The sequence below is a fragment of the Berghia stephanieae genome, chromosome 3, assembly GCF_034508935.2.
Source record: "Berghia stephanieae isolate SIO BIC M18660-M18661 chromosome 3, UCSD_Bste_1.3, whole genome shotgun sequence".
Classification (NCBI taxonomy): Eukaryota; Metazoa; Mollusca; class Gastropoda; order Nudibranchia; family Aeolidiidae; genus Berghia; species Berghia stephanieae.
Window position 1 is genome coordinate 98,837,253 of NC_088362.1, and position 12,522 is coordinate 98,849,774.

The 12,522-nt window shown below is 33.9% G+C and overlaps 2 protein-coding genes across 3 annotated transcripts in view; one reads left to right on the plus strand and one right to left on the minus strand.

Moving 5' to 3' along the window:
* Nucleotides 1-7,707, minus strand: part of LOC144968956 (uncharacterized) — an 18,578-nt gene extending 10,871 nt beyond the window's left edge. Inside the window, exons 1-2 of the mRNA XM_078907850.1 lie at nucleotides 7,587-7,707; nucleotides 4,727-4,828 (exon numbers count right to left, since the gene is read on the minus strand). Of these exons, the coding sequence (XP_078763976.1) occupies nucleotides 4,727-4,828; nucleotides 7,587-7,604 (120 nt within the window). The 5' untranslated portion in view covers nucleotides 7,605-7,707. The remainder of the gene's footprint in view (nucleotides 1-4,726; nucleotides 4,829-7,586) is intronic.
* Nucleotides 1-12,522, plus strand: part of LOC144968958 (glutamate dehydrogenase, mitochondrial-like) — a 40,553-nt gene that overhangs the window by 16,246 nt on the left and 11,785 nt on the right. Inside the window, exons 1-4 of one of the 2 annotated variants that reach the window (XR_013644699.1) lie at nucleotides 7,743-8,638; nucleotides 9,302-9,466; nucleotides 11,327-11,506; nucleotides 12,375-12,499. Coding sequence is in view for 1 of the 2 variants with exons in the window: in XM_078907853.1 (XP_078763979.1) it covers nucleotides 9,302-9,466; nucleotides 11,327-11,506; nucleotides 12,375-12,499 (470 nt within the window). In the remaining variant the exon portion in view is untranslated. Of the gene's footprint in view, nucleotides 1-7,742; nucleotides 8,639-9,301; nucleotides 9,467-11,326; nucleotides 11,507-12,374; nucleotides 12,500-12,522 lie in introns of those variants that run through there. The other variant, XM_078907853.1, reaches the window with a different exon arrangement.

The window sequence follows — 12,522 nt, forward strand, 5'->3', positions numbered from 1 at the left end:
CTAAAATCGAAACAAATATGTTTTAAGCGAACGTTTAAAAATAGACAAAGATTCTTTTTCACGAATGCTCTGCGGTAAGGCGTTCCAAATAGAGGGTCCGAAATGAGAAAAGGATCTCATTCCAGCATTTTTCCGAATTCGAGGGACAACTAGTTTTGTGGAATCACTGGCCGAACGTAAGGGGCGGGGTTTTGAATATCTTTCAATTAGTTCTGAAAGGTAGGAAGGGGCAGTACCTTCAAGACAACGATACACTAAAACACAAGCTTTGAATTTAATTCTTTTCCCAACAGGCAGCCAATGCAGGTCATGAAGTAGAGTCCGGCAGAGTCGCACCTACGCTTCATGAATACTAGTCTGGCAGCGCTGTTTTGGACAATCTGAAGACGTTTCAGATTGTATTGCGAAACGCCAAACAACAGAGCATTACAATAATCCAATTTCGATAGTACGAGGGACACAACCAGGTGCTTGGTCACATCCTCAGATATGAACCGTCTAATGGAAGCAATCTTTTTTAGTTGGAAAAAGAGAGATCTAACCAAATTAACCTGATGCTCCATCGACAGTCCAGAGTCTAAGAATGTGCCAAGGTTTTTCACTTTGTCAACAATTTGAATAGAGGCATCCCCCAACTTCACATCTGTTTCACTTTTCCACTTCCTGTTCCCCACATACAGCACCTCCGTCTTATCATCATTCAGTTTCAGTCTGTTCTCATTCATCCATTTCTTAACACTTTGGATACAATTTTTACTATTGGCTGATACTTCTTGTAAATTTCTCGTATTGGAAACGCAGTACAATTATATATATATATATATATATATATATATATATATATATATATATATATATATATATATATATTATATATATATATTGTCGCCATAATTCCAATTGTGTTTATACATTTTTATGCATGACACGTATGTAAACGAACTTCCATTTTTATGGATGATAAAGAATTTATTTTATTATTATTATTATATTATTATTATTATTATTATTATTATTATTATTATATATTATTATTATTATTATTATTATTATTATTATTATATTATATTATTATCATTATTATTATTATTATTATTATTTATTATATTATTATTATTATTATTATTATATTATTATTATTATTATTATTATTATTATTGTTATTATTATTATTATTATGTTGTGCTTTTATACCAAAGCTAACACATTGTGTGACCTGTCTTATACCAATTGTAACTTTAAACAAGATGAACTGACCATGTCTATAATTCTTTAAATGCCAGTGTGGATGCCTTTTTATATCGAAACTTTACGAAAATTACCTAAAGTGCAGCCTCTTTCAGGCCAAGAAAACCAAAAATAGGCATGTTTCATATAAGCAAATTTAACAAGTTAAAAAGAACTCTTACTTGTTATCAAAGAATTAAAAAAATCTAGATAAAATTGTTAGTCGACCGATTTTCTAACTCGACTTATCTCAAAGGACCTATTGGAATGATATATTATCACAATAATGGGCCCATCATTATGTCAAATCGATAACAGACTGTTTTATGTATAAGCTTTGTGTCAAATCGATAACAGTCTGTCTTATGTATAAGCTTTGTCGTAGATTTGTTTATTAAGTGTTTAACCCTCTCCTTACCACCTACAGCAAAATCGTCACATTTGTTACGACACAATTTACATTTATTTTTCTTATTCAGATTTGTTTTGTACATCGCAAAATTTGAAGAATGATCTTTGTTCACTTAATAAGAACATAAAGTTATTTTGTAGAGAGCTTGTTTGAGTTAAAAAAATCATTTTTTTCTGCTGGGTAAGCCTGTCATTTTGGGGGAAATACTGAGAATGATCGGTAAGGACAGGGTTAAAAGTAGCCTATATCATTAGCGAAGCAAAGTTTAACCCCCCCCCCCCCCCACACACACACACCCACACCCACCCACCCACACACACACACACACACACACACAAACACACACGCAGATATAAACACACACACACACACACACATAGAAAACGAAAAGAAAATGTGTTTTCATAGGAGCAGTTGAATACAGGGGACAACCAAATTAGTAAACTGACTTTTAATCAAAATTAAATAGGGAATGAGATTAGCGGAAGAGTAGCATCCCTTGTTTGGAGAGGACGAGAGACGCACGCGCACAACCAACATGACGTTCTCTCTCTAATAACTTTTCCGCCGGTGACGTCACAGACTATGGGTGACGTCCAATCAAGGGATGCTACTCTTCCGCTAATCTCATTCCCTATATCTTTTGTTTCCTTCCACGGTGAAGTTTTTATTGGTCAGAGTACGCACTCTTATTCAGTCTGAAAACATTAAATATTTTAAAAACTATTCCAGACATAATAACGTTCAATGAATTACCATAAACTATGAATTAATTTGCAAATACAAAATTTATTATTCATATTTCTGTACAAAAATGCATAACGTTCATTATGATATGCATTTTTGTACAGAAATATGAATAATAAATTTTGTAATTGGAGCGCTTGGCTTGTAGTTGGTTTGTTTACAAATAACTTCTCCCCCGGTGACGTCCAATCAAGGGACGCTACTCTTCCGCTAATCTCATTCCCTATACATATGTTCCTCTTTAATTATGATTTAAATTGATTTTTCACTGAGATAAAAATGAGCGAAATAAAGATAGAATTGCCATTTTTCATCATCATGGGAGATTTTTCTTCTTCAAGGTTTATCTCTGGAAAAGGTAGATAGCCTAGGCGTCAACCGCAGTGCAGAGTCGCAAAAGAGAAATGGGAGCCACGTTTCTTACTCAATGAAAAAGTGAGATACTGACAACAGGGCTTGAATCCAGATTCCTCGGGTATAAGTGCGATGCGTTATCCCATCATCAGTTTTGATTTCGTTAGATGAATCCAAGGCACACATTTTGAAAAAGTTTTCAACCAAAACAATAAAAAATATATATAAAAAATCAAGTGACTCCTAAGGGAAGTAAGCAATGAAATCCCATCACGACAATCCCGTTAAAACGATTTTCCTCCCTTGTCAAATGAACAAGTATTATAGAAGGAACGAAATTGACGTCATTCAATTCTTCGTCATTGTTTTTAGACAACCATTTTGGTGACATGTTCTACCTAAATTACATCAATCACACTATAAACGTTTAAGGTTACACACGGTTTGTGTGTTCGTACTTACATCCGGCTGGCGCATGTTGTGAGTATTTATTTACCCAAACGCATATCATCGATAATAATTTGACACTCGGGACCAGCTCCCCTTTAGGTAACTATAAACAATCGTTTTCCTCCCATTTGTTTTAATATAATTTGCTTGTCCATTTTAGAAATACGCCGTTGGGTCAGATGTCTATCAACAAATTGTATTGCCTCTGTGCTCTGTTTTGTCTCATCAAAATAGCAGTCCTTGTTGTAATCGGTTTATAGTGTATCTTAGTTTACGAGTTGCTTACTCTTCTACGATGATTTTCAGTATTTTCCAAATGGCAGGCTTCCAGCAGAAAATGATTTTTTAAACTCAAACAACTCTTACAAAAAACTTATGTCTTATTAATTAAACAAGATCATTCTTCAAAGTTGTGATAATATAGAATAAAAATATTGATAGAAAAAGTATATGTGTCGTACAGTGCGTTGCTGTAGTGTAAGGAGGGTTAATAGTCTTGTCATAATATGACACTTGACTTCTCACCTCTGGGTTCGTGGTTCGATTCCTCTCGGCGGCTCAAAGTTGAGTACATGAAAAGGCTATCAAGTGTAAGATAAGAAACTTCTTGGTAACATCGTCATCTTTATTTATTGAAGGCATCGTGTCTCGTCCTTTACGTTGCTTAGCGTTGTTAACAACAAGAGATGAAGTGAGTAGAAAAGTGCCAGAAGAATAGCCCTACTATAATACTCTTTTAGTACGCCATGGCCAGAAGACAATAACAGAGAATACAAATTTTTCGCGGCGGTGATGGGGTTTGAACCTGCAACCTTATTGGTTCGACAACTCCGCCTGGCCGGTGAGCGGTCAAACCCCATCACCGCCGCGAAAATTTTTTATTCTCTATTGTCTTCTGGCACTTATCTACTCACTTCATCTCTTGTTGTTACCAACATAAGTGCCTGCTCCACTCATTTTTCTGAATTAGCGTTGCAAGTGGCTTAGGATCCTTTGTAAAGCGCTTTTAGTGGATGTCACGCTATGTAAAATCTATGCTTTAATTTTTGTTCTGCCAACCCCGCTCGCAGATTAAAGACTGTATCAGATTCACCATCACTCTAGTCCTAATACCGCCTGTTTTGATAAGGAGTGAGTGGCCAAGCGCTAGTGGTCTAATAATATTATGACACGCGCCTTCTAGGGCAAATGTTCGAGTCCCGCTGTAAAAGACACAAAATCCTTGGGAGAGACTCTATCTACAATCATATAATCTCATCAAACGGTTGTGAAATGAACACCAAGCTAATTATAGCGTTATCTTTGTCGAGAAGACACTTTTATAGCTCGTCTCATCATACTTTTCAGTATTCTTCTAAGCTTGAGACCCCTTTCTAAAGCGATTTGAACACACTGAGCTAATTTGGCCCAATGTAAAAGACGCCATTTTAGAACCCCAAACGTGGCAGTTTGACGAAGTTTTACTGTAAATATCAATGCTGAAATACGGTGTTACTCTTAACGGGGTGTTGACAACTTGCTATTATTTTCACTTACCTTTAAACGGCTGGCCGCATCCGAATTTGAGTCCTCTTTCACTTTGGCCAAAGTGTTGTAAGTGTTTGTGACAAGAATCAACCACAAAAACAACTTCATCATCTGGATGAAATATAAATTAGTAGTGTGCCAATACATTATCTCAAATGTATGTAATAATAATAATAATAATATTAATAATAATAATAATAATAATAATAATAATAATAATAATAATAATAATAATAATAATAATAATAATAATAATAATAATAAAATGATAATAATAATAATAATGATAATAATAATAATAATAATAATAATAATAATAATAATAATAATAATAATAATAATAATAATAATAATAATAATAATAATAATAATAAAAAGAAGAAGAAGAACAAGAAGTTGTATATAGTTGTATTTTGAAAAACGAAAATAGGGAAAGGCCATATGTCCATGATGCTAGATTTTTATCTTGTATTATAACATAGTATTAAATATATAATTATAATGTCACATATCATTTGTCTGCTACCGCCGTGCATGCTACCCTTTTTTATAGGACGTAAATATTTCAGAAAGTATTTCAACTGAGATGCTTCGTAATTTTAATTTGTTGTTGTTGTTGTTGTTGTTGAAGGATTTATAGCTTAAACCTTGTTTCTAAATGCAGGCTTATTATAGTTTGTCATAACTGTATTTGTTGTTTTGGTTAGTTTTTATATTGTGTGGTGTTTTCGTAATTACATTATTTTGCAACCAATCAAGAGCGTGAATTTGATTGCAAATAAATGAGCTCTCTAAATAAGAATTCCGGTCAAAATAAAAATATAAATATGCCAACTGCATATGGTATCCGAAGTTTGAGGGAGACAAAGACTGTTTGGAAAGAATACAAAGGAGAGAAACAAAACTTATCACAGACCTGAAAGACAAAACCTACTGTGAGAGACTGAAAGAATTAAATCTCCTCCCGACCTTAGATTACAGGAGAAGAAGAGGAGATATGATCCAAACATATAAAATAGTAAAGGGAATAGACAGGGTAGAGGCAAGATTTCTTAAACCAAATAAGAACATTCAGACACGAGGAAACAGCAAGAAACTGGAAAAAGAACGTTTTAAGACAAATGAATGAAGGAACTTTTTTTCAGCTAGAATAGTTAATAACTAGAATAAACTGCAAGAAACCACAGTATCAGCAAAAAATTTGAATAAATTCAAAGCAGAGTTGGAGATAAGCAACATCCTAGGAAACAATTTCAGTTATAATATAAGAATTGGTCCAATCATTAATAGATGAGGAGGAGCGAAGGAGACTACACCAAGTCTAAAAGCTCTATACAGAGGTATCCAGGTAGGTAGGTAAATGAGCTCTCTAAATAAGAATTCCGGTCAAAATAAAAATATAAAGCAAAGCTACCAGGAAGACCATGAGGAAAGGCTCCCGAATAAATAAAGGTTGGAACGATGCTGAATAACTAATGTATGTGTCTCTGGTACTTGTTCCTTTTATCTAAACATCATTGATGTTCCTGTACATGTTAAATATGTTTCCTAACTTTGAGGGAGACAAAGACATACCTAGATACCTGGATACCTCTGTATAGAGCTTTTAGACTTGGTGTAGTCTCCTTCGCTCCTCCTCATCTATTAATGATTGGACCAATTTTTATAATTGAACTTGTTTCCTAGGGTGTTGCTTATCTCCAACTCTGCTTTGAATTTATTCAAATTTTTTGCTGATACTGTGGTTTCTTGTAGTTTATTCCAGTTATTTACAATTCTAGATGAAAAAAAGTTCCTTCTTTCATTTGTTTTAAAACGTTCTTTTTTCAGTTTCTTGCTGTTTCCTCGTGTCTGAATGTTCTTGTTTGGTTTAAGGAATCCTGCCTCTACCCTGTCTATTCCCTTTACTATTTTATATGTTTGGATCATATCTCCCCTTCTTCTCCTGTAATCTAAAGTCGGGAGATTTAATTCTTTCAATCTCTCACAGTATGTTTTGTCTTTCAGGTGTGTGATAAGTTTTGTTGCTCTCCTTTGCACTCTTTCCAAACAGTCTTTGTCTCCCTCAAACTTCGGATACCATATGCAGTTAGCATATTCCAGCTTTGATCTAACCATAGTCTTGTAGATGGTAGTCATGTGTTTTGTTTTCAGATTCTTGAAATTTCTTTTCACTATTCCGAGTGTTTTACTAGCCTTAGATTGAACATCTTTAATTTGCTTCTTGAAGTTTAGCTTCCTATCAATAAATACTCCTAGGTCTTTTTCCCCATTGGATTTCTGCAGGGGTTTTTCTTTCATTATATAGTTTGCTTCTCTGTTGTTTTTTGGAAAGAGTGCAAAGGAGAGCAACAAAACTTATCACACACCTGAAAGACAAAACATACTGTGAGAGATTGAAAGAATTAAATCTCCCGACCTTAGATTACAGGAGAAGAAGGGGCGATATGATCCAAACATATAAAATAGTAAAGGGAATAGACAGGTAGAGGCAGGATTCCTTAAACCAAACAAGAACATTCAGACACGAGGAAACAGCAAGAAACTGAAAAAAGAACGTTTTAAAACAAATGAAAGAAGGAACTTTTTTTCATCTAGAATTGTAAATAACTGGAATAAACTACAAGAAACCACAGTATCAGCAAAAAATTTGAATAAATTCAAAGCAGAGTTGGAGATAAGCAACACCCTAGGAAACAAGTTCAATTATAAAAATTGGTCCAATCATTAATAGATGAGGAGGAGCGAAGGAGACTACACCAAGTCTAAAAGCTCTATACAGAGGTATCCAGGTAGGTAGGTATTCACTTGAATTGTAATAAAAATCATTTTATGTCCAGTCCCACTAAACTATGGTCACATCACCTACCTTGATATCATTCTTCATTTCAATTAGTCTATATAATTTATCATGAAATAGTCTAATTAGATATGAAGAAATTAGTGGTCATTTTAAAACGCACTTCAAAATGTGTAAAATCTTTACAATTGAATAGAGGAAGTGACGTCTTATGACATAAACAACATTTAATGAGATGACGTGAAAAAAAAATGGCCGCCTTTCAAAGAGATGTTTTTGTTGATCAAGAGTCACAAAGAAATGATTTTTAATTGATTGGTTTTTGAAAGATAAGTCATTACGCAATTCCCAGCCGTCCATATGAAAACAAAAACGTGTTTGTGATGAAACTATTTTACTTTATTAATTAAAAAAACCCATTGCAATTGTTATTGTTATACAAGACGTATAAGTATAACTTTATAAATGGTCCCGTATTGACGTATTGACGTATTGACGTATTGACATGAGTTTGCCACACATTTTTCTCATGACACAGTTTGTCATTTGTGCCATGATGATTGAAAAAGGCATTTAAATTGTATCAAAGTTATTTGTAACCAAGATGTTCTTCATTCTATTATGAGTTAGATATTTTATTGACTTCCCCTTAAAAATAAAATAAAACAAAAACCTAGACTACTTATGCACCTAGAATTAAGAGTTAGAGTGAGAGTTCTATCATCATCAGTCTTAACGCGAGTAAACTGTGTAAAGTGTGTGTATAAAATGACAAGGGTTTCAGATAGCACTAAACAATTACGGGAGTTGAACAAATCGGCGAAACTACTAGCTAGAACAATTTGCCTTTTTTCCAGTAGTTCTTATAGATTCAATCCCTTCTCGAGCACGACAATTTCTAGCTCTGCACCCTTACGGTGCTGCAACACGGGTACTTCTCTAACATGGCAAGGACATCGAGGCACTATTTCCACCAGTAAAGTTGAAGAGAACAGACTCGGGCATCTAAGCAGAGGTTGTTATAACAACGAACTTTTATCGGAACAAGCAAAACATTGGAGGTATTGGACTTCTACTTGTACCAAATCAACACAGAGCGGTCTTTTCACTACAGTTTGCAGGTAAGCGTTGTAACTTTTTAAAAAGTCATGTACTAAAGAAACAAACAAACAAACAAATCTAACAAAAGGCGTTAGCTTTTACTGTATTGCAATGCGCTCTTCACAAACAATCCTCAGTCAACAGGAACACTAAGTATGCAGGACAAGGCATGCGGTCTGAAATTATTTTGTCTTTAGAATAAATGATACATTCACAAAGAAGACATAAACTTGTTTCATAAATCTAAGTAAACATTCCTTTCAAAACTATTTGAAGAGTATCATCATCGTCAAAGTCATCGCCACATTTTCTTGTTGTTACCAACTCTATCACAAAATACTAACGAAAGGGTGAAAATGGAAAGGCTTCGTATGGGAACAAAACAGACAATGGACGTTTCGGGTACAAACCCTTCGTCAGCACAACAATACACAAATAAACGTGGTAAACAAATAAAATATAATGAAAAATAACTTGCATCGTCTGTACTCAATGGTGGTTGCATACTGCAACTTCTGATGAAGGGTTTGTACCCGAAACATACATTGTCTGTTTTGTTCCCATACGAAGCCTTTTCATTTTCACTCTTTTGTTAGTATTTTACGACCACCGGCTTCAGGCAGCCCTTACCGTTGTCAACTCTATCACAATAACGTAAAATAACATTTACCTTTCAATTAAAGCACCCAAGACAGGCGGTACAGCAATGGAAAATCAACCTCCCTGATTCCCGTAAGCAGATTTGACAGAAACGGCTTTTCAGATGATGTCACGTTCCTGGAGCACATCAACGCGTTCGTGGACAAGGCATCGGAACACATCGAAAAACGGATGAATGAGCTCGATCCGTAAGTTTTCATTCTAAAATCAAACATTCCTTTGTTGCGAATATATACTTTTTCAAATATTGAAGTTTGTACCAGGGCAACTAGATTCCCTTAAAAATACCACTGATCTGGGAATCGAGATCAAACCTTTTGATTTCCAAAGAATAACATTGAAAAAAAAAAACAAAAAAAAAAAACAAAGACAAAACAAAACAAAAAAAAAAAAAACAAATAAGAAAAACATAACAAAACAAAAACAAAAATAAAGCAAAGCAAATGAGAAAACAACAGACATAAACAAACAATTTATCGTACATATCCTCGTTTGTGTAACAGATCAGTTGCAAGAAACTATGAACTATATTAATGTTTCGTTAGAGAGAAATCATATTATTGACGTGTATTATGTTTCGGGTATCGAGAAAACTAGATTTAATCAAACATATTATATATAATATTCAAGCTAACAATCGTTCACGACCTTTTCAAGCTATCTCACAACACCAAAATTTTATGGTTTATTAAAGACGCGAGATTTTATTCAAAGCAATTTTCACTAAATGTACTGAAAGTAAATGACAATTCACGTTTTATGTAAAATCCTTACGGAATTCATGAACTGTTCTGAAAACCCAGAATAGCTGTTTCACAATACAGTGCTCTACCAATTACCTTCTTCTTGATCGTTTCCACAACGAGGTGCAAGTGGGCAACCCCAACAGGTCCCACTGATGTGGATGGTTAAACATTAGGTTGTTGACAATCAGCCTTTTTAAGGGTATGGAATCGAAGATTACTCTCTCTCACTCTCTCTCTCTCTCTCTCTCTCTCTCTCTCTCTCTCTCTCTATATATATATATATATATATATATATATATATATATTTATCTATCTATCTATCTATCTATCTATCTATCTATCTATCTATCTATCTATCTATCTTTCTATCTATCTATCTATCTATCTATCTTTCTATCTATCTATCTATCTATCTATCTATCTATCTATCTATCTATCTCTCTCTCTCTCTAGCCCTCCTCTCCTCTATCTCTCTCTCTATCTCTCTCTCTCTCCCTCTCTCTCTATCTCTCTCTCTCTCATTCTTTCTTTCTATCTATCTATCTTTCTCTCTCTTACATGACTTTTAGTGATATGCGAATCACTTTCCGCGATTTAAAATGTTATCAAGGGGGAAACTTTACATTATTTGGTAGTTACAGAAAAGTCAATGCATAGACTCATACACATTCAGTTTTCGTCATGTGTTCTTGGTTTAGACACTTTACACACAGTATGCCACTCGACTCAGGCGTAAAAGAGTACTTGGGGAAAATGATGAGATTATTAAAGAGGTTAGATGAAACTGAAAAACAAATGTAACATTGCGATGCGCGTTGAACATGTTAAAATAATATATGGAAATATATAAAAATAATGTAAACAAATCTTTCAGAATTTATCCGAAACGCTTTCTCTTGCTTATATTTTAAAAATAATAATATTAGTAATAATAATAATAATAATAATAATAATAATAATAATAATAATAATAATAATGATAATAATAATAATAATAATAATAATAATAATAATAATAATAATAATAAATAATAATAATAATAATAATAATAATAATAAAGCAATGATAATAATAATAATAATAATAATTATGATATATAATAATAATAATAATAATAATAATAATAATAATAATAATAATAATAATAATAATAATAATAATAATAATAATAATAATAATAATAATAATAATAATAATAATAATAATACTGTCTACAAATTTCAAGTTTTACCACTTCCCCGTCAACGCCCTCTTATCATCTATTTATTTTATCACACTGACCACTTTTCATCAAATCACAGAGATGATTATCGTAAGAAGAGAAAAATCAAAAATATATTGAGCCTTATCAAACCCTGTGCCCGTGTTCTGTGCTTCAACTACCCCATCAGGCTCGATGGCGGCTCATATGAGATGATCACCGCTTATCGGGCCCAACACAGACTCCACAGAAAACCTGCCATTGGTGGAGTGAGGTTCACGTGAGTTTCTAATAATAATATATATCGATGTTAATGAGGAAAAATACACACACAAACACAGACACACACACAATCACACACACAAACACACACAAACACACACAAACAAACACAAATAAAAAAATGAGCTTTTATATAGCGCAATATCCACTAAATGTGCTCAAATCGCTCTAAAAGGGGTTTCTGGCCAACAGCAAAATTTAACATTTAAGATGGGACATGGCGCCTGTTAGGCGATGTTAACATTTTTCGGACAGAGACAAAGCTGTTAACGGCCAGGTACTCATTTTACACCTGAATATGGTGAGAGAATGCGAGTAAAGAGCCTTCTCCATGGACTCCACTATGCTCCTAAAGATGCAGAGTGACAGGTAGATATATAGACAGATGAAAAATGAAAGAGAGAGAAAGAAAGAAAGAAAGAGAGAGAGAGAGAGAGAGAGAGAGAGATAGAGAGAGAGAGAGAGAGAGAGAGAGAGAGAAAGGGGGGGGGGTAATGAAAAGGAAACATGTCATTTCCTTCACTAGTCCTCCTTTAGAAGACAATTACATATCTCGGTTTCTGTAGCTATAAACGGACAATGAGAATTGCTTACCACCCTCTTGCAAAGTACCTTCTGACATATTTTGGGATCCAGCTAACCTAATCACAGTTGCGAGGATAGAATAATGAGATAAACTCCAACAAGATCATTTCGATTAAGTGCTGTACAAAATAAATAGTGGGGATCTCTGATAAAACAGCTTATAAGTTCATGAAAATATTTACGGACAAATATAAACGTCATAATTTATATTTACACATCGTTTGTGCTGATATGAAATGTCCACTAAAACTACACACTGCCTTTTCCTCCACAAATGAAAGAATTGACGCTAGCAGGGACGAAGTCGAGGCTCTGGCAGCAATCATGACCTACAAGTGTGCTTTGAACAATCTTCCATTCGGAGGAGCTAAAGCTGGTATCAAGATTGATCCACGAAAATATTCAGGTCAGTGTTGATTCTGACGTATT